The sequence below is a fragment of the Chenopodium quinoa genome, unplaced genomic scaffold (genome assembly GCF_001683475.1).
Source record: "Chenopodium quinoa cultivar QQ74 unplaced genomic scaffold, ASM168347v1, whole genome shotgun sequence".
NCBI classification, from domain to species: domain Eukaryota; kingdom Viridiplantae; phylum Streptophyta; class Magnoliopsida; order Caryophyllales; family Amaranthaceae; genus Chenopodium; species Chenopodium quinoa.
In genome coordinates this window covers 7427467-7452168 of record NW_018742345.1, presented here as the reverse complement: position 1 = coordinate 7452168, position 24702 = coordinate 7427467, and the positions used below count along the sequence as shown (strand labels likewise).

The window sequence follows — 24702 nt, the reverse complement described above, 5'->3', positions numbered from 1 at the left end:
TCTTCCTCAGTGGTACATTCTTTGCCTCACTTTTCTTCCCCCTTCTCTCCCCCTTTTCTGGAGTGGACTGGGCCTGATGTATGGGCCTTAAGGTCTCATCTGCACTCACAAAAACTTCCACATACCCTTCTGAGTTCATTGTCTCTAATAGCCCCTTAACTTCCTCTTCATTTAGTATTTCCCTTCTCCCTGTATTAAAAGTCCTTCCTCTTTGTTTATACCACAGTTTATAGTTAGGAGGGACATGAACATTATAGTACACAAACCCATGCAAAGCAGCTTCCCTCAAGTAACTCACATCTATCCTATCCTGTACCACATCCCTCCTCCAATAACATAATCCACCACACCAGCAAAGCAAATGTTTTGTTTGTGACACCCTTTTGGGAACAAAAGCACCCCCAACTCTGAACACTATATCAATTAAACCATCTTGGTTGTTGCCCATTTATCTACTCAATAAACATATGCGGAAGAAGTCAAAATAGGCCATCATTTATTGACCCAATTACACAGTCAATTGTACTACTTTAATCAACAAAACCAAACATATTTTACCAACTAAACAAACTTTAGTCAACAAAACCAAGGACAAAAGAGTGAACAGGTCAACAAAATCAATGAATCACAGTAAACAATAAACTAATTGCACTAATGCATACTTCACTTAAGCAAATTCTATTTTAATTAGAAAATCGCACAGCACACTAAGTAATTCACACCCAATTTCACTTTATTATTTAGGATTCCCAATTTTTTTTCCCAAAATACCCCAAAATACTAATGAAAATGGCATAATTAACTTCAACAGATGCTTAAAATAACTTTAAAAGATTCGAAAGGTACCTATTTTGGAATCTTGCTGCTATTTCTGTCAGATTCCATGAAAAAATCCAAGCTTTTTTGTTGTTGATAATGGCTGACGCCCACTCGCTGACATGTTTCGCTCCACTTCTGACACTTCCCTATCCAACTCAAATTCAATACCACACAATTCAAATTGTTAGGTTTTAATTCTTGATAAGTAGTTGAAGGTATAAAGAGAGAATTGATTGAATGAAGGAGGAGTAGTTAGGTATTGAATGAAGAAGAGAGAGAATCGAATTGAAGAGGATGAAAATTGGAGGGTAAATTGTTATGTGGGCCCTTTTCAAATTTTCCGTCACAATTTCTGTTATTTGGTGGTGAAACCAACATTGAATTTTTTTAAGTGGTGTTATAATAAAAATTTGAATAATTCTGGTGTTAAAAACAAAATTCTGTGACTTTGTAGGTGTTATTTTCTAAAATTTCTTATCTTTTATACGTTAACGGTAATTATGGTCAAAGTTTATAACGTTCGACCGAAAAAATAATCATAATATGTTGTTATAGAAGAGTGTGTGAATATGTGGTGTAAATGTGCACATGTTACAGTATTTAAAAAAGCGGAGATACGTGTAAAAATGGGAGTTAATGTATCATTTACCATTATATATGAAGAAAATGTATGATTTTTTTAGAACATAAAAATTTCTATTGTCTGATATTATCTTTTAGGAATCAATTTACTTAAAATGGGACAACAAAAACTAGTATATGAAATAGATTTTTTTTAACTTACCTTAAATTTCATAATTTTTTTGCAAAAAGGGGATGCAAGTGCTCCCCTTCAAGTCTTTATAGATCCGCTAGTGCATGGATTCGAAGAATACCATCTTCCTCGTTTGTTTTTACTAATTTCTCACTCCTCCGAAAGCCCTTTACTTTTTCCTTGTTGATATCAATCAAATTCAGGCAAATGGCGTTAAATAACAAGAATTTAAATGACATGTCATCAAAACAATATTATAACAATATAATACAAACTCCAAGACTCCTATTTTCAAGTATGCCCCTATATCAACAAGATATGTTAATATGACATACTTCCTCCGTTCCTTATTGATATTCTCTTATGAGCAATTTTAACGGAAATTAATAAACATAATTAAGTAGTAAAAGCACATTGAAAAGGTAGGTATGCAAAAAAGTAGAGAGATAAAGTAATAAAGTACGTGAAAAAGCAAAATTTACGTGGAAAAGTTAGATTAGCACAAATATTGTTGTAAATTTGAGAGAATTTTGATAAAAAAGTAATATTAATATACTTGAAAAAAGAAAATCTAATATCTAATCAATATCAATATACCTATATTAAAGGCGAAACCAGAAATGACATTTGTCATAACCTGGTTAAAAATTTTCCCTCCAAAAGTTTTTTTTTTTTTTTTTTTTTTTTTTTTTTGGCCAAAGCTTCTTAGAGAAGTATTTAATTTAATACTTACTTTACAATAATATTTCTTTTCTATTTAGCAAGTATATTCATTTTTACACATTCAAAAAAGATTTATATATTTATTTATTTTATGACGGGAACAAAGCCATGTAATACAATAATGTAATATTATGTATAACTTTGTAATGTAATCCATAGTTAATTCTATTTGTCATGCATGCATTTCTTCCTTTGTATTCTTTAAAGATTAAAAAATTGTAACTACAAAACTTTCATCCTATTTTGCAATTTAATATTATTTTTTATAGTAAAATAATTGTATTAAACTAATGATAAATATTGAAATTACCGTGTAGAGAGCCAACGTAAGATTTAATTTTCTTAACGCGCCACGTAAAAAGCGATTATTAATTTCTTTTAGAATTAAATAATTTAATTGACACGTAAGCAAAATTGACGAATGAGATTATCCAGTTTAAATTAGGTAAATATGAATATTATCTTTTGATTTTAGAAATTTTATCTAAATATAAAACAAATTTTAGCACATAAAAAAAATATATATTTTTAAAAATTCAAACAAACCGTACATCGCACGGGCTAGTATATATTTAAAGGAGAGTTTTTTCCCGAATTTTTAGAGAGCCACGTAGGATTTTATTTTTTCAGCGCCATGTAGGATTATAAATTTTAGTGGTAGCCAATTAAATACGAGAATATTAATTTTTTTTGAAATCAAATAATTTAAATGACTCGTAAGCAAAATTGACGAATGAGATTTCCCATTTTAAATTAATTAAATACTGCGTATAAAATATTATCATTTGATATTAAGAAAATTATCTAAATATATAACAAATTTTAGTATATATATACATAATAATAATAATAATAACAATAATAATAATAATAATAATAATAATATGGACTTTATCGAGTGAGACTATTTTTTTGCGAGTTAAAAATTGCGGAGGGAGTATTAATCGGGACTAGCTCTTTGGGAAATCACTCGTGATAAACTTGTATGTTTCCCTCCCCCATCACGATTAACACAGTACGACAGGGATACAAACTAGTCAGGGTCATCGGAATAGGGGTCCTACCACCGGTAACAACGATTTTCCACCCTCGAAGTCGAGGAACCGATTTCCTTTTGCGACTTTTACGGAGCTACGAGATACAACAAACATTTGCCCCGGATTTCTCCAATTCCTTGTTTAAAATTTAGTATCATTTTCTCCTCTTCCTATATTCTTCTGAATTCTCACTCTTTCATTTCTGAAATTCATTCCTACTTCTTTCGGAATTCCAAATTCTTGCTAATAATCATGCATCAACCCTAAATTTTAACCTTCAAATCCTAAAAATTGTTCTTGAATCAATGGAGATTGTGACTGGTGATCGTTACCTTGAATCCCTAGTCAAATTCGTGGCAAAATATGCAGGCGGATTAATCGATGGAACCCTAATTTTGAAGCTGAATCCAGTAGGTCTTCACTATGTTCAATCCAGATTGGAAGCACTTAGCGAACTTGAGGGATTGATTGCTGGAGCTCCCGTCGATTATCTTAGCGCTTACGTATCCGATCTCGGTGATCACCGGGCTCTGGAGCAGCTCCGTAAGATTTTGTGTCGTCTTTCGTCGTTGAAGATTGTTTCTGTATTGCCTCCTCCTTCCAGGGATCCGACGCCTTTGTCGCTGCTTGCTTTTGGAAGATTGAAGGTTTTGGAGCTCCGTGGTTGTGATCTTTCTACTTCTGCTGCTAAAGGCTTGCTTGAGTTGAGACATACTTTGGAGAAACTTATTTGTCATAATTCTACTGTAAGTCTGTTTCAACTCAATTTCAATTTAACTCTAAATGTATGACATTTTTATTTAGCTTTAATTTAGCTTTTTTTTTTTTTTTTTTTTTTTTTTAGGTGTTAATGAATGTTTAGTGATCATGGAGAGTCGAGTTTTCGATTAGAATCGTGGATTCAAAATGATTTACTTCAATTTAATGTTCTATTTGTGGAATGCTGTTAAAGGGGTGGCTCTATTGGGTCAGATATAAATGAAAATGTTTGCTAGGACCAAGTGCTACCAATCTTAGTATTTACTGTCTTGAGCTAGATTGGGTCAGACTTTCGAGTTCAATATGAAATTTGTTGCAACTTTCTTACATAGGAAATTCCCTTCACAGTTTGGTTCACAAGAATATAGTAGTGAAACACCTTGATGAGCTTAATGCTGAACTGTGTCAAAGTTACACACTCAATCATTTTTATGCAGAGGTCTTAGCCATCCTAATTATGATTCCTAATAATATTAGGACAAGCCCTAACCCAACCTGCCTAATTGACCTTGCCTTGCAAGTAACCTAATCTTGCAAGTAACCTATTTAGTTTAGGATTAACTAAACCAAATCCAGGTCAAAAACCAACAAACCTAACTTAAGGACTCTTAACAAATTCTAACACATGTCTAAGACACCAAAAATAAACAAATTCTAGCCTCCTAGGTTCTTTACAAAAAAAAAACAATCTAGTGAAATTTAAATTTTTAATGCAAAACATAGAAAACAAAACATGGTATTTTGATGAAGCACGAACCCAATGAGTGGATCCTCCTCATAAGGCGGCCTTGAGGGTGACACTTAACCCTTATACCTAGGGGTGAGCACAACCGGGTACCCGGTCAAAAACAAAGGACCCGGAACCGGACCCTGTTGGTATTGGAACCGGTCCTAATCGGGTCCAATAAATCTGGAACTGGTCCCGGATCCGGTAGGAACCAGTTTTCGGTTAAAAAAATCTAACTTGATAATTCTTAATTTAATTAGGGTAATTTTTCAGTATAATAACTAAAAAAAACTAAAGTATCTAAATACTGTATAACAGATTCAAATAACACATCAACACGGTTTAAAAAAATAAATTACATTGACATATCAAAATTTAGTAAATAATTACAAATTTCTAGTACAAAATAAAATACACAAGTAGACAATTTATTTTATAAATTGATACTCCAAAATAAAAGCTCCTTTCCCTTTGAATTGGCATCAATAACAAGAAAAAATGTTTTAATTGGAAAAACTAAGAAATTCTTGAGTTACAACATCAAATGGAAAGAAAACAATATACAAATATCTTATAATTATTAGAGAGGTGAAGATGGAAGGAAAAGAAGAGATGAAAAAGGAGAAGTTGAGAGTGAAAGAGGCGTTGGAATGAATGAGGGAGGTTGATGATTTTTTTAGGGTTAGTTTAGAAAGGGTAGGAGAGTTTATATGTAAATGGGTTGTTGGGCCTACTAATATTACATATGTAAATGGGATATGAGCTGTATAAAAACATAAAAAAAAGTTAGAACCGGGTCCAAATATTTGGGACCTGGTCCCGGAACCGATAGGAACCGGGTCTTGATTTTTGGAACCGGACCCGGACCCGGTGGACTAGTTCTGGGTCTAGACCCGCCGGGTCCAAACCGGTTCCGGTTCCTGTCCAAAACCGGGTACCCGGATTTTCTGCTCACCCCTACTTATACCGGCGTTGTGATTAGGAGCAAGCGCACTACATCCAAACGTGCAAGTGACTTAAGTTTGTTTTTTTATTAGCCTGAGTTGTGACCCATAGGATCCAATGACAATGTTATTGGCTCTTTTAATAATTTTCCTTTATATTCTCTTCACTATATATCATGGATATGTTTATTATTGTTGTCCTCTGATATTATTTTTCCTCATTACAACTCACTAACTCTTACCTTTTCTCTAAAATGTCTTGTTTGATACTTCATCTGTAGTTTTTGATGAAACATTTTTCTCTTCATGCTTGCCAATTCATAGCTTCAAACATTGGTATATTTGATTATTAATAAATAGATAATATTTTGGAAATATACACCAAGACAAATCTAGCGAGATCCCACCTGACTTTTTTTGTTTGTATATAAAATAGGTAAGCTTTGCAGCGTCATGCGTTATTGTAGCTTTTTTTATTTATTTATTTATTTTTTTAAATTTTTATTTCAATTGGAAAAGATTAGTTCATAACATTACACTATCTGGAAAATTTGTTGTCTCATCTCATTATTTTAAAGATAGTGGGACTTGGAAAGACAAAAATATTGGGAGAAAAAAGATAATGTCAGTTGTTAAGCTGGAAAAATGTTCATGAGTAGCTCACAGTAGAGAGAGAGAGAGAGTATAAGGTTAAAAATTTAGGGGTTTTCAATAATTTGCTTGGTAAGTAATGTTACAAGTTAATGCATCTATTTATGGGAAAATAACAGCGGAAACGGTTGCATTGTCATGAGATAGGCTGTTAATGGTTAGATGGATCATGGGTTACGTGGCATGTTTTTTTCTTAAGAAAAAATTTCGTAAGTAAAATGTTTAGCTTGTAGACTTATTTCTTTGTACTACCTCCGGTTCAATTTAGTCGCAACAATTTCCATTTTGGGGTGGTTCAAATTACTTGCAACAAATTTTTTTTTTCCATATTTGGTAACTTTTAGCCTGTAAAATGACATATATACCCTTACTTTTTTTCTTAAGCACCCTTATTAAATTACAAATCTAATTTCATTAAATTAAACCCCAATCTTAATTAATTAAACTCTCCTCCCATTGAATTCTCTCTCCTCCTCCAACCACATTTTCATGGTGGTTCCATGGTGTTACGAGCGGCGGGGGTTGTAGATCGGCGGCGGCGTGGGTTTGATTCGTGGTTTCAGATCGGCGGTTTGGTTTATGGGTTTGATTTGTGGGTTTGAAATCGGCAGATCGGTAGATCGGCGGCGATAGTGGGTTGTGGGTTTGGTTTTCTGGGTTGAGTTCGTGGTAATTGATTTCGTGGGTTTGAAATCGGCGGCTGGGTTGATTTCGTGGGTTTTCTGGGTTGATTTCGTGGGTTTTCTAGGTTGATCTCGTGGGTTTTCTAGGTTGATCTCGTGGTAATTGATTTCGTGGGTTTGAAATCGGCTGGGTGCGTGGGGTGGTGCCATGGTGGTGGTGGGGTCATGGTAGTGGCTGGGTTTGTGGTAGTGGCTGGGTTCGTGGGTGGCTGGGTGCGTGGGGTGGTGGTGGTGGGACGACGAGTTGCTGGGTGCGTGGGGTAGTGGTGGTGCGTTGGCGGTGTTAGGTTCGGTACTGGTAGTTTCGGTGATGCTGGGTGGTGGTGGTGGGTGGTTTGGGTGATGCTTGGTGGTGTCAATAGTGGTGGTGGTGGTGGGTTACTATTTTAATTTAATTAAGGTTTTTTTTTTGGCTGGATTAATTGTCAAGCATGTACCCTTATTTTTCCATAATCATGCTTTCAATCTTTTGCCTAGGTTTGCGTAAAATTGTCCTTTGTTGCGACTAAAATGAACCGGAGGTAGTAATTAGACCATATTCTAGCCAAAACTATTATAAATACACTATATGAGATAAAAAAAATCCCAATTTATAGATCGGGAAATGCACCTCATTGGGTGCGATTTCTGACTTGCTGTTATAAAACGGGGTTTTTCTGTTCGGTCTATGTTAAACCTATTGCAAAACACTTGTTTCATAACGGGACGGCTGAGTTTTGTTTCCATGCATTTACCACTAGGCGTTTTTTATTTTTAATTTTTCTTGATTATCGGTCACCATCACGTGTTAGAAACTTGCCTTTGAGTGATTTTGATAATCATTGAAGAGAAGTACACGTTTGTTAATAAAATGCATTACCTTGGATATTCATGTATAAAATTCCATACTGAAATTTATGCTCAATATTCATTATGACAATATGTATTATGATACCCTCCTATGATTTACCTAATCAAGTATCCTTTTTTTTCTTCTCTTAGTTGTCTTTACTAAGTTAATAATCTTTTCTATGGATTTTGTCTGATTTTGCCTCTCCTCCATGTCCCTTTTTTATCTGCAAGATTTGCTGGTGCTCTGATGGTCATACAGAGTGATCCAATTTCTTCTCTTTTGAATTTCAGGATGCATTATGTCATGTATTTGCAAGTAGAATTGCTGACATTAAAGAATCACCCCAATGGATTCGGTTATCTTTTGTATCTTGTGCATGTAATGGTTTGATTCTTATGGATGAATCACTGCAACTTCTTCCAGCTGTTGAAACTATTGATCTTAGCCGAAACAAGTTTGCCAAAATTGATAATTTACGAAAGTGCACAAGATTAACGCACCTGGATCTGGGATTTAATCAACTTCGATCAGTCGCATCTTTTAGTGAGGTAAGTCTAGTTGGTAGAATGGCTTGAATATAATTGAAACTCCAGATAGTTTTCTTTTTCCAATTTCTAAACCGTCCATATCATTTCCTTCACCTTGAAGATATTGTAATGTCTGATTTTCTGGTGTATAATTCTAATTTAATATTGCTAGTAATTAAAGATTAATGCTTGAATATTGATTAACAAATGGCAAAAGGTTTACAAGGAATAGGTTTAATAGCTTAAGGCTATCAATCTTCTATAGTGAGTTTAGCTCACAACTCTCCAAAATGGCTTTAGGCCATGGCTCTCTCTAGGTTTCCCTAACAAAATTCTGCCTAATCTTCCTTCTACCACTCTCTATCTATTTATACTACTTAGCTAAATAGTACGGCTTCAATTACTAACTTTACTGCCCCTTTGTCATTATCCTAATATGCCAACTAGTGGCTGCAGCCTTAAGTTACTGTTGCTAGGTGTGTTTGTGCCTCACCACCTTGCTTGAGATAGTGGTCAGAGGTCTCAGACCCTGTCCTTTTCTCTGCTCGCTTTTGTTTGTATAAGACACAGGTGGCTAGCTCTGATTCGTTAAAGATACTTAACCACTTTTTGTTAGATATGTGGTGAGACTGAATTTCGAGTTTCTTCCTTCATCTATATAATCAATGTATAGTATAAGCTAATTCAAATTAGAAAAGTGAGATTCTTATCCACTTTTCATGATTATATATCACAAGAGAATTGCTCGTAGAATCTCTGAGTTAAAAGAAGCATCCCAATAGAATTGGAAACTGTCTTTCTGCGCTTATTGTGTTTGGCCCTAAGTTTCTAAGGAATGTGTTTGCATGTGTGGTTTTATTCTAAGGAATGAGCCATTGCAGCACCTTTTAGCTCATTATGCTTTCACTGGTTGTTAACTGTAACCTAATCATTGCTTCTGTTGTCTTATTCTTTAACTTTCGCTGTGTTAATCTTAATATATTAGTATTTTGCAGCAGTGATCTGAGTAATATTGGTATTAGAATATATATTGATATACTATATCTGCTAGCTTTTAGATTGTTAGTTGGAATCATGGTATAAAAACTCGGCCGTGTCATCGCGTTTCGCGCGATATGTAACGGAATTTGAAGTTACCGAACCGAGATTTAGCGTTTTGTAACGGGGTATTAAAAAACACCGCATTTTTGGCCGAGACGGCTGATACACCTCCGAATCGCCTGAGATATAGCTTGATTTCGCAAGTTTAATCACTTAATTGAACATGTATTGCTGCTTCCATGGATGCGAACTGCTAGACTCCATTGTTAGGTTGTTGCAAACTCCAAAGAGAGAGAAAGAGGGACAGAATTAAAGGCTAAAATTGTGGGGTAGGTGAAGGGGGAGTTAGGTAGGACATCTGTCCACATATTGTGGTTCCTTTTATATACATCTTATTTATTTCTTGAGTTTTTAATCCCACTAAGGAAGAAGTCACGTGATGATTTAGATTATTTCAATTTTCTTTTTATATTTTTAAATTCCACTACTTTACTGACGTTATTTTTAGTTTTCCATTTCTATTGTTACGTTATTATACGAATAATCGAATTTAAGAAATAGATGACAATCAATTTAGTATTTAAACTATTTTTTTAAAAATAAAACTTAAAAAACTCTAAAATAAAAATTCTACCGTGATGACCGATACCCGGTCCGCGATCAACGCATCATTTCCGATACCGCAACACCGCGACCGTTCCCGCGATCGCGACCGAAACCGCATTTTTACACCATGGTTGGAATAGAATCAAAGACTCTTGAATGCTCGCTTTAAAGCTTGACTATCCTTCATCATTGCCATTTTTCTAGTAAATAGTCGATCAACTTCTTCTTCACATTATATTATTGTTTATTTTGTTCAATCTAAGTCTAGGATGAAGGGATCACCTAATGCAGAAGTTTGTTGTTGTTGGTGAGTATGAGGAGAAGATGATTATTTGGCAATAACTTAGTTTCCTAACTAACAATTGATGGCAATAATTTCTAGAATTTGTCTCAACTTAACTTACCCACTTAGATTAAGTTGTGTCTTTAGTTTCTTCTTGTACCTGCTGGACTTGAGATTACATTTTGATACTTAAAACTAGTAATCCTTCTTTCAGTTGGATTTGTAGTCCAATTGTTTTCATGCAACTGATGTTACTCCCTCCACCCGTATTTATTTGTGCCAAGGCTAAATGTGTTGTTTAAGGCTGATTCCAAAATTTTGTAAGTGTATGACTATATGGGGGTATCTTTGTTTTATTTATTTATTTGTTTCATATTTACGAGTGTATGCAAGTGGGGTAAATGGTGGAAACATGTTATTATATAAAGAAATGGGATAATCTTTAAAGGATGGCCCAAAATGGAATTTCTTACACATTATCTAGATGGCCAAGGTTCAACCTGGATCAATCAGTTCAAGTCAACTGAGTATGGGTGACATGCCGGTACTGAACCAACAACCCAGCTCTGAAGGTGTGTGGGCCTGGACTAATAATGTGGCCCATGGACCTAGTAAAAGCCAACCCAATCCGATGAAATGCCTTTTTTTTGTGTGTGTGTGTTTGTAACACACCAAACTTGCTTTCCAACACATGAACTGCCAGCCCATGGCATTATATATGGCACTCAATCGGGTCTGGTTGACAATAGGCCAATGACAAAGCGTTTCTTTTCAGTTTGCATTAATGTTGTTTTTGAACTTGAGAATCTTTTTGCATCTTCTGCGTGATGTCTTTTAATTTGGTTTGCTTGGTTGTGATTCTGAAAGTGTATGTTGTCTTGTAATTTTCACTTGGATTCTTAATGACCCTGATTTGGCTGGACAATAACATAGCTATAAGATTTTCGGTGAACATCTTGTGTTGCAATTGCTAAAGCTGTCAAAAGCGGACCCGACCTGAATACCAACCCGAACCCGATTATTAACCAACCCATCAGAACCCGAAAAAATGGTGACCCGAACTCGACCTAAAACTAACCTGACCCGAGTATTTGAGACCTGAACCTGAACCTGAACCCGAACATGAACCGACCCGGAGATGACCCGAATGTAACCCGTAAATTATTGACCTGAATCGACCCCGATGAATCGAAATGGACCCAAACTCGTTTTTACCCGTCAAAAACCGAATTTAACCCGACCTGTTACTAACCCGACTGTTGCAAAACGACCAAAAATCAACCCGACTTGTTAATGACCCGACCCAAATTCAACCCGACTTGTTATTGACCTTACCCGAATTTTACCCGACTTATTATTAACCCGACCCAAAATTCAACTCGATCTGTTACTAATCTCAATCGAAATCAACACGACTTGTAATTTACCCGACCTAAATACAACCAAAATTGTTCCTAACCCGATTTCAAATCACCTTAAATTCAATTTAGCCTACCTTATTATTATTGATCAAAGCATTTTGTCTAGTGAGACCAAGTTGGTGCAGGCCAACAAAAGAAACAAGCATCATCCCCAAATATAAGAGTTAAATATAGTAGATATTTGTTGTATGGTCAAAGGAGATAATTATCTTCTTAAATTATAGGCTATAGTTTCCTTGTATGTTGCCGGATATATATTGTTATATAAAAATGATAATTATCTATTTATAGTTAGTTAGAGTTTAGTCTATAATGATTGACAAAGGCATGTGCATTTTATATATGCAGTTATTTTCTTAATGATTAGGAAAGAAGATATTCCCTCAATCTTTCAAAGGATATTTTTGTTTTTCCATTTTCCCCTTAGAGCTTAGACATATATAATAACTTTTTTTTTATGAGGAAATAGATATATATAATTAAATTGATACACAAAGACTATATATATATATATATATATATATATATATATATATATATATATATATATATATATGATTAGGACTTATTGTGCAAATTTCTGATGATTAGGATCAATGTTTGGTTATTCCTAGCACATATACATGACCTCATAACCCGCAAATTATTGACTTGAACCAAATCCGACTTGAACCCGAACATGACCCGACCTGATTGTAACCCGCAAATTATTGACTTGAACCAAAGCCATCTTGAACCCGAGAATGACCCGACTTGGAAATGATCCGTCCTGATTATAATCCGCAAATTATTGACTTGAACCGAACCCGACTTGGAAATGACCCGACTTGGAAATGACATTATAATCCGCAAATTATTGACTTGAACCGAACCCGACTTGGAAATGACCCGACTTGGAAATGACCCAACTTGATTATAACCCGCAAATTATTGACTTGAACCGAACCTGACTCAAACCCGAGAATGACCCGACCTGATTCTAACCCGCAAATCATTGACTTTAACCGAACTCGACTCGAACCCGAGAATTACCCTAACTCGTTTTGACCCGTGAAAACCCAAATTAAACCCGACCTATTATTCACCCGACCCGAATGTAACCCGACCTAAACCCGACAAGATGTGTGACTCGACGTAACCTGACTCAAGCATGATCCACCTCGAACCCGACCCGCATAGGTTACGGCATAAACCCGAATTGACCCGACCTGACCCACTCTTACCCGACTCTATTCCGACCCGTTTACCCGAATTGACAGCTCTAGCAATTGCAAGGAAAGCAATTTTAATGCTCAATCCATGAGGAACTGGCTTTTGATTTTTTTTTTCAATTGTATTATGCAGGTTACATGCCATATATTAAAACTTGTTTTAAGGAGCAATGCATTGACTACTTTGCGAGGGATCGAGAATTTGAAATCTTTAGAAGGACTTGATGTCTCGTACAACATTATCTCTAATTATGTGGAGCTAGAGGTCCTTTCAGGCCTTCCTTCTTTAAAAAATATTTGGCTGGAAGGGAATCCTCTCTGTTGTGCTCGATGGTATCGGCCACAAGTTTTCAGCCATTTCCTTCGTCCTGAACAAGTGAGTTCTGCTTTCTGTTTCCTTGGGATGTTAGAGCATCTTTTAGCCGTTTTTTTCAGCTTTGTTTTTCTTTTCGTTTTTCTTTTTTAATTGGTTTGGCAGGGCAAAAGAAATTGATAAAGCAATTCAAAAATCCAAGCATGATGTAGTGCTTTCTAAAATTTTCATGAATCGTATTCTTTCAGGTGAAATTAGACGACAAAGAAATGAGCACGAGAGAGTTTTTGAAGAGGCATATAATAATTGCTAGGAGGCACAGAAGGCCTGCAAGTTATGGATTTTACTTTCCTGCAAGGGAAGACAATGAAGTGGAAAGGTTCATAGATGGAAAAAGGGTAAGCTATTGAACACTTCTTGGAATTGTGAATATAGTTTATTACTGTATTTCTTGTGGACTTGTAGTGTTTGTTTTGTACTGGATAATACCATACATGTCTGCTATATTTGTTGATCAATATTCTGTGGTAATTGTTGTGCTTTTGTTTGCAGAAGAAGCTCTCTCGCCTTGCATGCATAGAAAATGAAGAGCTTGGGATGAACATGCTCTCTGAGCAAGATTCAGTGTCCTGTGATAATGATATGCACGGTGGAGAGGAGGATGTTTCGGATAAAGAAGGTGAACTAAGTAGTTTGATTAACAGAATTGAGTTTATGAAAAAAGAACGTTCTAGGTTATGGTTGGAGGAATTCAAGGATTGGATGGATCAGGAATCTGAGAATTGGGTTGATGAAATAAAGAGTAGCCATGCCGCACTGGCTTTTGTTAACAGCAATTCAAGAGAGACATCTAGCTGGAGGCACATTGGAGAAAGTTCAAGGTACATGGAATATGTATCAGACACAATCATAAATTCAGAAGATGATAGGAGTACAAATGCTGAGAAAACTAATAGCTCCTTTGGTAGTTCTTCAGCTGGCAATCATGGCTATCAATGGCTTCATTCTGCTGCTGAATATGTGGAAACAATGCCTCGAGCAAATACACGGGCTTTAGATGAAGATCTTCTGAAGTTCTATTTGCCTAAGGGGAAAAATTATCTACAAAGAGCAGATGTCAACTCTGTTACACCTGGTTTCAGTGTACATGGCGAAGAGTTAAATGCTAGTGTTAATGGTACACCGTTGACTGCCATCAAAAGTATTAAGGAGTTAACGCCATTCTCTGGAACCCCAGTATCACCTCCACACTATGAGGAGGATATTCTTTATCGCCGTCAGTACTTGGAGGAAGAGTTTTTACAGGTGTCTGCTGAGTCCTTATCTGCTGCTTCCTCTGACAGTAATACCAGCTGTGATGACGAGGATGGACTTGAAAGTGGGCTACCATACCCTGAAAGTGACCAATATACTGGCGAAGAGGGTTTGACTCGAGATATTGATTGGAAGTTTGCTCCTGAGGTAGGAACAGGATGGGGCTCACTTGATCTTCATACGCAGCAATCCACTGGTAAACTTGGTGTACTTGATAGTTCTATAGAGTTCTTCTGTGGTGATGCACCTCTTCTTGGAAACAATGATGAAGAGGCTATCACTTCCAATAAGCAAGTTAATGATTGTTATGAAAAGAAAATCTCTAAAAGGAAACCAAAAAAAAGAGTTGTTTCACTGTCGGATAGCATAAGTCCCTGCAAAGCTGATCTTAAAGATGTGCAAGAGAACCAAACTATGAATGATATATATTGCATTGGAAGAGCTAATGGAAAGGTGAACTCGGCACCTGCACATGATGACGGTGGTGGAGTCTTAGCTTACTCAAAGCATGGAGTTTCAAAAACTGGTGACCATATTGAAAATTACTTCAATTCACTTGTTGCAGATACTGCCATTCACGAGATTTGCAAGCAGTACATTGTCTGTAATGGGGTAGTTGGGAGGAATCCCATGTGGAACGAAAGGTAATATATATATTTATAGCCGTATGTAAGATTTAACAACTCAAGCCTCAATACTTGTTTTCCATTATTTGTTCTAATCCCATTGAAAGAGTATTAGCTACAACCTCTTTCTTTAACCCTATTTTGTTGTGGTAAGATATAATGGAAGAAGGGCCCAAACCCTAAGGGCCAACCATACAACTACCACTAAATTGTGACATGTGGCATACGTAGATTGTGGGCCCTTTTACCTGAGTGATTGCCACTAGGAAATATTTTTACATCAAGTAATGAATTACACACTAGGCTAGGTCTGAATCTATAAATATGGCAGTAAGACATAATCTTATGGATTTACTAGATCCTAAACTGTTATGAGATTCCATAACAAGGCACTGCATGATGTGTTTGGAGGTGGTTTGTGACATCTTCAAAATATATCAGCCGTTTGGGCCTTCGACCTAACAATTATTTCTTCTTCTAGGACTTGCCTTTGCATTATATCATCAATTTTTTTTTTGGTCTCATTGCTTATGTTTTCCTCCTTTCCCTTATGTTATATACTATAAGCCATGAATTTCTTCGTTTCTTGGTCATATATTTTTGTCTTCTGTTGACAAATTTGACCCTTTCTTCAAAGTGTTCAGAAATTCTGCAAAATTTTAAACCTTTCAATTTCAATTTTTATTGACAACTGCAGACAGGTAGCTGTTGTCCTAAGCAGTGAATGGAAGTTGTATGTGATTCTTCTTGATGGCATGCATGATGGGTCAGGTTAGACTTGCTGTGGTATGATCTCTTTTTCGATGGTTTTCTCATCTCTTTTTGTGCTGTTTTTTTGTTCCGCACATGGGTTCATTTAGGTAATAACTTGAGTCTATTGACTTCACACAAGGTTGAAGACGTGAGAGAGGTTTCGATTGGGTTGGGTCTTCTGGCTCTCTGGTTAGTGTCCTCTTAGCTGTTTATTTATGCACTGTAGTGTTTCTTTCTCATTAATAGAGCCATTGTTCTTTATTTTTGCAGGATTTTTATTGATGAGGATACTGCGTATCTGTTGATTACAAGATGCAAGGAAAAAACTAGGCATTTACTTTTCATGATAGGATTAATTGCACCAGGAGAAATAAATAGATGTTCTGTCAAGAGGTTAAAGTTCTAGTCTATGCTTTTTATCTATAAATAAGCTTAGTAGTTGGACAGATCTTAAGGAGGAATGCTTATCACAATTAAAAACTTCATTGGCAGTTTGGATGAGGTTCAGATGAACTTGTTTGATAGGCAAATATGTGGAAACTTGGGAAGCGGCATTTACCAATATTGTATGGTGCTTTTTTGGCACAAAGGTAACAGGCATATCTTTTGTTTTCTTTCCCTCACTGTATCTTTCTCTCATAACATTTCAGAACATTCATACATTTCATCTGAACTAACTCAAGGTTACATTCTATATGAACTAATTCAAGGTCTTATGAAATTATCAGAATTAATACTATCCAAATCTGTATTTAATATATTTTGCACTTTCTCTTGATACATAAGAAATTAAGTAGAAAGCAGAATTATTGGGTTGAACTTGATGAAAATGTTGTTTGGTATTCCTTAGCGTGGTCATTTTTTTCATTAATGTAATTATTTGTATTTCCTTCTTTCAGTATTACTTGAAGAGGATTTAGTTGGTGTGCATTTGTAATTTATAATACATTGATTCTCATCTTATAGTAGCTATTGAGTTGATTTTTTTGGGGGGCTGGAGCACAGCTATACATTATATGCTTAGTGGACGATGTTCAAATAGTAGTAGACCTTACAAATATTAGGGGTTCTTTTTCAATCTACACACTTTGCCCTAGTTTCACTATTAACTTATTCCACTATGACCAATGATGGTATTTATATGTAAGGAAACAAGTAGTCAAGTCAGCTCTTGTTTTATTCATCTAACTATATACTTACAATATATTACAAAGCTAAGTTTTGCCTAGTGGTAAAGATTGTATTTTCCAACCCTGATGTTAGGGCTCAATCCTCACTCAAGACACTTTGAGTGTGGGCATCCCTTAGATTTTTACCATTCCCCCTTCACTCTTAGTGTAGCCCACTAACCCGAGCTGAGTTGACCCATGCAGGTTGCCTGCTTGGTAGGGGAATTCTCCTTACCTTTCAAGATATTAGATTTTATAATTTTTACATGTCGATTGACAATTCGACGATATTTATGGTTAAAGTTGTGCGTAAGCAATTGTGAATGTCAAACTGTGTAAAAAAAGGGGAGAGTATTCTACAATTTCATTCGATAATAAGTCCCAGTAGTTCATATCCTTCCTTACTCCAATTACCTTTACAAAAAAAAGTTAGCTAGTATTTTTTCAATTATTTTATTTTATTTTGCCCTCATTTCCCTCTCTAATCAACCAGAAGCCACAAACATTGCCATTTATTTAAGCGTTGCTTATTATAAAATCTAATACTTTTTGATTTTCTAGGATTATGCAATCACTTATAGTCCTACTTTGAACTAAAACCAAAATTAACTTTTGAGGATGCTAATAATAATTGGAGCTGGATTCCTAATCTAGAACCTGTGCCTTGGTTGATGGAGCCCCCTTTTCTTCACATATTAAGCAAAAGGGAGGGTTAGAGAAGGTAGAAGAGTGGACATAAAACAGGGGAAGGAGGTTGGGGAGTGATGACTAAACAAGAAAGAAAATGAAGGACCTACTTCCTTAAAAATTGACTTTGTCGCACTGGATCCCATCATATCATAAAAACAGCTCCCCATAAGATAAGGTTGCTACCCACAGATTGTCTTTTTGAAAGGTGCCAATGCATGGCTTGAAGGCACTAAAAAGTGATAGGAATTTCCTTGCGCTTTTGTTTGCATAATTGAAGTAAGGCACACTCAATAAAAGAGAGAATAATTCTGGGAAAAATAAAGTTGAGTGGCTCACTGTGCCTTCACACCAAAAGGTTCATGGCCTGGCTGTGCCTCAACAGTGTACAATGAAAGGTACTATTAAATTTTTCTTTTTCATTTTTTTTTCCTTCTTTTTTGTGAAAACACTGAAAGGTATTACTCCCTCCGTCCCCAAAACTTCGACCCTTTTGGCCTAATTTTAGTTTCAAAATGATCGACCATTTGCATTAAAATACCCACAATTTACATTAATATTTGTGCAAAATTAGCTTCCCCGTATTTTTTTTTGTTTTTGTTTTTTTTTTTTTTTTATTATGTATATTTAATATTTTATCTCTGTAGTTTTTTACAAACCCCATGTAAATTTATCTTTCCAATATATTTTTATTTCTTTTTATTTAAGTTTCTTAATAATCGCGAAATCAACCCAAAAGGGTCGATTTGGGGACGGAGGGAGTGCTTTTTTTTTGTTCGTTGTGAAAACCAGTGTTACAAGGTTCGCTGTACGTAGCCACGAATCCCGAACTGAGTTGCGCGTATCGGAACGCGGAACAAACGCGACTTGGGTCGCTGAAGGAGGCGACTCTGGTAGCAGCTAAGCGGTTATTCTTCGTGTGCAACGTTCTATGGTTTCTTCCCGATATTTCCAATGCATTTTCTCTCTCTTCTGATTTTATATCTTAGTAGTTTTTTCTCTCTCCTCTCTCCTAATTTACACAGTAGTACATAGTGTGGCGGCTAGGGTATTATTCCATATGGGCTTAAATCTTTGGGCTTTTTTATTATACAAGTATATATAATGTACTCTATTTTCTTAAGCAATTCACTAACCCACATAAATTCAAGCTAGGACCGATACAACTACGTTTTATATTATTTTCCAAATCAAAATCTTATTAATAAAAATCACAGTTATATTTTATTAATTATTATTTCGTACCCAATCGTACCGGATTCATCATGTGTAGCGTGCCGTATATCCGTTTCCGTACCATGTTTCGAACCGAACCACGTACCTTGTAACATTGGTGAAAACACTGAAAGGTATTACTTTTTTTTTCATTCTGAAAACACCAAAAGGTATTACTTTTTTTTTTTTTCATTCTGAAAAAACCAAAAGGTATTACTGTTTTTTTTTTTTTTTTTTTTTTTTCATTCTGAAAATACTGAAAGGTATTACTTTGTTTTCATTGTGAAAACACTGAAAGGTGATAATGATCCCAACATCTTAGGGGATTTTCTTGGACCTGCATCCAAGAAAACAAAATTGTGTATAGGTGACAATTCAAGGTCCTTAGGTTGATGCTTGATAGTCTAATTTCCGAAAAAGAAATTATAAAACTAGACATTAGGATTTGAAGTTACTTGTTTTACTTTCAAAGTTGTTCTTTATGGGGAACTTTCGCCCTTATAAGTTAAATTTTGATCTTTGATCACTAATTGTTTGTCTCATTAAAAACATGTACTTCTTTCGATTTTTATAGTTGCAACAGTTTGACTTTGACAATATTCATGTGTCTCACTTTGACTAGCTTTAACGATTTATACTTAAGGAAAAATATAGTCATGTGGGATCTTGTTAGATTCGTCTTAACTTATACAATTTTAATATCTAAGATTTATAATTTTTACATATTGGTGACTAAAGATATTAACGATTGAAAACATGCATCAGTAAGTGTGAAAAGAGAAGTGTTGCAACTATAAAAAATCAGAGGAAGTATAAGTGATAAAGTAAACTATTACAAGGGATTTACAACTTCTATTGTCAGTAATATATAAAAGGTAATGGGAATTGAATTTGTGTTGTATAAGAGAATGTTATGTATAAGGCTCAATATCATGCTAATTCACCTAAGTATCTCATTTTCCTCCTAAATCATTTTTATTGTTCATTACATTATGGGGAGTGTGGCATCCGGTAAATTGGAAAAATACAATGGAAAATATAACTTTAGAGATTACATGACATTACTATGGACATTATAATATTACTTTTCTTGCTAAATTACACTCAAAAATATTCTCAAAATCATCAAATATTTCCGGTTGTTAAGGTGACCATAAGAATTAAATGGATGCTCCAAAAAACAGTCTTTTTGTCTCTTAATGTTTTACTCATTGGGTATGGATGCAAAAGTTATGAATTAGTTGCTAGAATACTTATATATATAAATATTGTAATTAACATAAGTGGATGGAATGGGAAATAGATGAAGTGAAAGGATTGGATTTTTTATGAGAAACTACCTAATAAAACCCACATTTTGTGAGAAACTACCTAATAAAAAAAAATGTTGTAAAAAATTACCAATAAAAGGTTAAATATTGTAAATTAATACCACTAACTAGATTTTGACCTAATTTTCCGACTTTGACCCACATAAAAACACCCCCGAAACCACCGCAAGGGTTGATCTTCAAGATGGTAAGGCTATATTCGAGGTGGTTGGGGGATATTCCGAGTTGGTAGGGGTAGTTTCGGGCTACGATATGGTAATTTTTGGGTAAGAGGCGGTGGTTTTGGCTTGGTGGAGGCTGTTTGAAGTGGGTCGTATTTTACAACATTTAACCTTTTATTAGGTAGTATCTTACAACATTTTTTTTTGTTTGGTAAGTTTCTCACAAAATCTGGGTTTTATTAGGTAGTTTCTCACAAAAAATCCAAAAGGATTTGATTTGATGGAATGAAAAGAGTTGTTTATTTTTTTATTTTATTTCCTAAATAGAAATACTTAATTATTTTTTTTTTTTATTTTTTATTACAAGACAACCTTTATATGAAAGATAATGATTTCATGTGACGGAGGGAGTAGTTTCGAGTTCTTTTGTAATTAACGGTGTATGCAAATTCATTGTCTGTACTTTTAAAGTTCTCCAAACCTGTCTACTAGCTGAGAGTAAGTAGGCTGTTTTGCAGGTACTGCTTAAATATCCTTATAGATCTACCATGTGATTGTATTCTTCTTTTATTTTACATTTCTTTTCTTTTTTCTTTTTCATTAATGATCTTTTTCTTTCCGCAATGTCCTTGGGGTTGAGTAGGATAGGACAGTCTGTGGACAATTAGATTACAACTATTGTTCCAATGAGGTTCAGCTTCTTTGCAAGTGTTTAAAAAGACTGCCTCTTGCCAAGAAGATTGTTAAGGACATAATATGTTCTTGGCATGTTATGAACTTTTTATTTATGCTTTAAACTTGTAAATTTGACGAGCTACCTGTTTTTCCTGTTTCTTTAATTTCCAAAGGGTTAATCATATTTTGTCCAGATTTTTCAAATTACTCCGAGGCTTATTTCATTGTCTCTATTTTCCATTTTCTGTAAATCTATTGCTCTCTTTGAAGTCCTGTTTCTTTTGTTGTTGGCAGAAGCAGAGTGGGTATCCAGATCACTTTTTGTGAGTGGGGGACATCTGGTTGTATGCATTGAGGATATCTCGAACTTCAGCTCACTTTCAGCACATGCAGATGCCACCTCTTATTTTTTGCTTGATAGTTGCTGTTCCATTGCTAATGTCTCTGAGATGGTAATTTATACGTGATTATCAAATTATATAAATTACGTTTCTGGATGTGAAAACACTTTGCGTTGAGATTGTTTTGACTAATTTGATTCTGATGGTTGGAAGCCCAATTTAGTAAATGTCTATTAGTTGAATTTGGATTTTTAAGATGGAGCCTTTGTATCTTTTTTTTACGTAGTGCAAATGATTTGTCTTACACCTCTCTCAATCTCTTGCCAGATAAGAATACTGGTGTTTGGTATAGTAACAGGTTAGGGATGTGGGGTTTCTTCAGTGGCACAATTATCTTACTATTATGTTAGGTTCATGATGATCTTGCTTATTAACATCCTGATGTTTTCAGGTCATTGAAGCCAAAGAGAGCCTGACTGTGATGTTGACTCTTAGAGAAAACTCCCCAATATCCTGTCTTTCACCTATACTTGACATGATGAAACCGAGAGTTGGATTTAAGAATGGAAGTATAATTCCAGGAGCCAAGACATGGAGGTTGAAGTGGTTTTCTGCAGAAAGTTTATGCAAGTTTGTCACATTGCTAAAGGCAATTCACAGAGGAATGACATCATCAAGTCTGGCCATAACCTACATTTCATAGTTTATGCATAAAGTTTTCCCTCATCATTAATTCAGTGTCTCGCTAGGACTTCTTGTTTTTATGTGAAAAAGCGAGTTATTTCCGACGCTGGCTACTTTTTTTATTTTATTCTTTTTTGTGGTAAGGAGAAGGGTCAGTAGCCAGCTACAAAAGAGTAGAGGGAGAAGGTAAGGGAATTCCCTATTCGCTAGCAAATGTGGGTGATGGGGCTCGAACTTGTGATTTCAAAGTCACAAGGTGAGTTCCCCACCACCTCTACCAAGCATGCTTGGTTCAAAGTCACAAGGTGAGTTCCCCACCACCTCCACCAAACATGCTTGGTTCAAAGTCACAAGGTGAGTTCCCCACCACCTCCACCAAGCATGCTTGGTTCAAAGTCACAAGGTGAGTTTTCCACCACCTCCACCAAGCATGCTTGGTTCTGAGGTTGGCTGTTTGTCCCGAGACATATTGCTTTCAAAGGGGAATAAGAGAATAAATGTATACTTCCCGCCAGTGTACGGATGAATAGGTAAGAGCTTCTTTAAGACCTGTAAAGTCACTCTGTAGGAGTACGGATAATAGATAGATCTATCCTTAGTATACTCATCTCCTTTTTTCTTTAGCACATTGGTTTGGATCCCTGGTGATATCCTTCTTCTTCATAATCATGTTCAGAATCATTATATTCATTTGTCTAAACACATTTTGCTATTTAGTAGAAGGAAAGTTTGAAAACAGAACTAGGGAAAGAGCTGAGGGCGTCAGCCGAGAACAGTGATGATATGATTTGTAGAGTAAGTTTAAACATATTTTTTTTATCATCATTGTAAAACATGTTTTCAATGTATAAAGTATAATTGATGATTTGATGATGATGATGATGATGCTGTTTGTTGACGAGAATTATTTATATTAACTTTGGCAGGGAGTGGAGAACGGCAAATGGGGCAACCAGGATGCTTAGCTCTTCACAACCTGTTCATGAACCTGTACCTAGCCCAACTGTTTCAGCATCGCGTAAGAAACAGATAACAGATCAGTCAGTGTCGAATTATCTGTTGATGCACCATCTCCAACCTTGCATCCTAACTGCAATAATCTTCATCAAATTTCAAAAGAGGCCAACGAGGATGACGACCCAAAAAGATAAAAAACGACCCAAAAATGGTACAGATGTCAAGTTGTGGTAAAAAAAAGTAATTCAAAACGTAAAAATAATATACTACACAATCTAATATCTATAAATATAACTAAAGTAACAATCGCTGGCATCATCCCCTATTTAAATGGTACAGATGTCAAGTTGTGGTAAAAAAATTTCCCGCCTAAATTAATTGCTTATATCATATTCTTATTTTTTGAAACCTTCTTATTTTTTACCTTACATTATTAAATTATATATACGGAGTATATTTTTTTAGAAGACAACTATTATAAAATGTTATTTCAATTTTTTTTTTATATTATTATGGATTTATAAAAAAAAAACTATCTGGATTCCAAATATAATTATTCTCAGTTTAAGAGTACTCCATATTGTATAATTTGGTTAAATTTTTATTATCTTCAAAATTATTTAGATCTATATGTCATTGCAATTAATGGTTATGTTTCTATATATATTTCTCATATGAGGTACATATATAAAATATATTTATTTTAAAGAAATTTTTTTATGTCGTGCATTACACGGGGATAATTTAGTTTATAACTATTAAGCACAATGCATGGCACGGGATCTATCCTAGTAGTTTTGTTGGTAAAATAATTGTTGAAATCAATAACAAACAAAAGATTAAAACTTTCCTGGATTGAAGACCCCAAACTCACAGTCGCGCCACGGAACAATAATCCACAACCTTAGAAGCGAAATACGCCACCACCGTTACAAGTTTCCTAGTGACGCACGTCCCACAAATTTCGTAACTCTCTCCGTAATCCGTGCACCCGAATCCGAAGAGTGAAATTGCTCAAGAATTGTTCAGATCTCAAAGGGTAGGTTTTGTGTTTTAGGTTTGAATGTGAATGAATGAAGATAGAAAAGGCAATGCTCGTATCTATATGTGTCCCGAAATTAGAAGACAAATAAATCAAACCGACCTAAGAAAAAAGGCGGGCTCGATCGGGCAACCAACTGCCCGATTAGGCGCGAGATAAAATTTCCCAGACTTGGTGTCGCGCCGGTCGGGCCACACCTGCCCGGTCGGGCGATCTGGAAATTTCACCCCGAGCGAGCTATCGGGCAAGAGCCGCCCGATCGGGCTCGTCAAAACTCGACTCCGTCGCCCGGTCGGGCGAACCATCACCCGATTGGGCGCGAGAGCCCTCCTTTTTTTCCTTAGCCAATTCTGCCCGGTTGGGCGAACTACCGCCCGATCGGGTGTGAGAATCTTCCGTTTGCATTACCATTTCCA

General features: G+C 35.5%; 1 protein-coding gene across 1 annotated transcript; it reads left to right on the top strand.

The window, feature by feature from the left end:
* Positions 1 to 3231: 3231 nt before the first annotated feature.
* On the top strand, positions 3232 to 22910 carry LOC110694711. The gene is made up of 11 exons (XM_021871888.1): positions 3232 to 4079; positions 8220 to 8477; positions 13152 to 13394; positions 13580 to 13729; positions 13884 to 15289; positions 15969 to 16042; positions 16132 to 16213; positions 16295 to 16417; positions 16517 to 16614; positions 21557 to 21714; positions 22055 to 22910. Exons 1-11 carry the CDS (start codon positions 3639 to 3641, stop codon positions 22304 to 22306), a joined length of 3285 nt encoding a protein of 1094 aa, XP_021727580.1. The 5' UTR covers positions 3232 to 3638; the 3' UTR covers positions 22307 to 22910.
* The last annotated feature ends 1792 nt before the right edge of the window (positions 22911 to 24702 follow it).

What these genes read in the sequence shown, in the direction of transcription:
- LOC110694711 (XM_021871888.1), top strand. Translation starts at nt 3,639, where the DNA reads ATGGAGATTGTGACTGGTGATCGTTACCTTGAATCCCTAGTCAAATTC. An exon ending in CAGTCGCATCTTTTAGTGAG is followed by an intron (nt 8,478 to 13,151) that starts GTAAGTCTAGTT and finishes TGTATTATGCAG; the next exon opens with GTTACATGCCATATATTAAA. An exon ending in TGGCATGCATGATGGGTCAG is followed by an intron (nt 16,043 to 16,131) that starts GTTAGACTTGCT and finishes GGGTTCATTTAG; the next exon opens with GTAATAACTTGAGTCTATTG.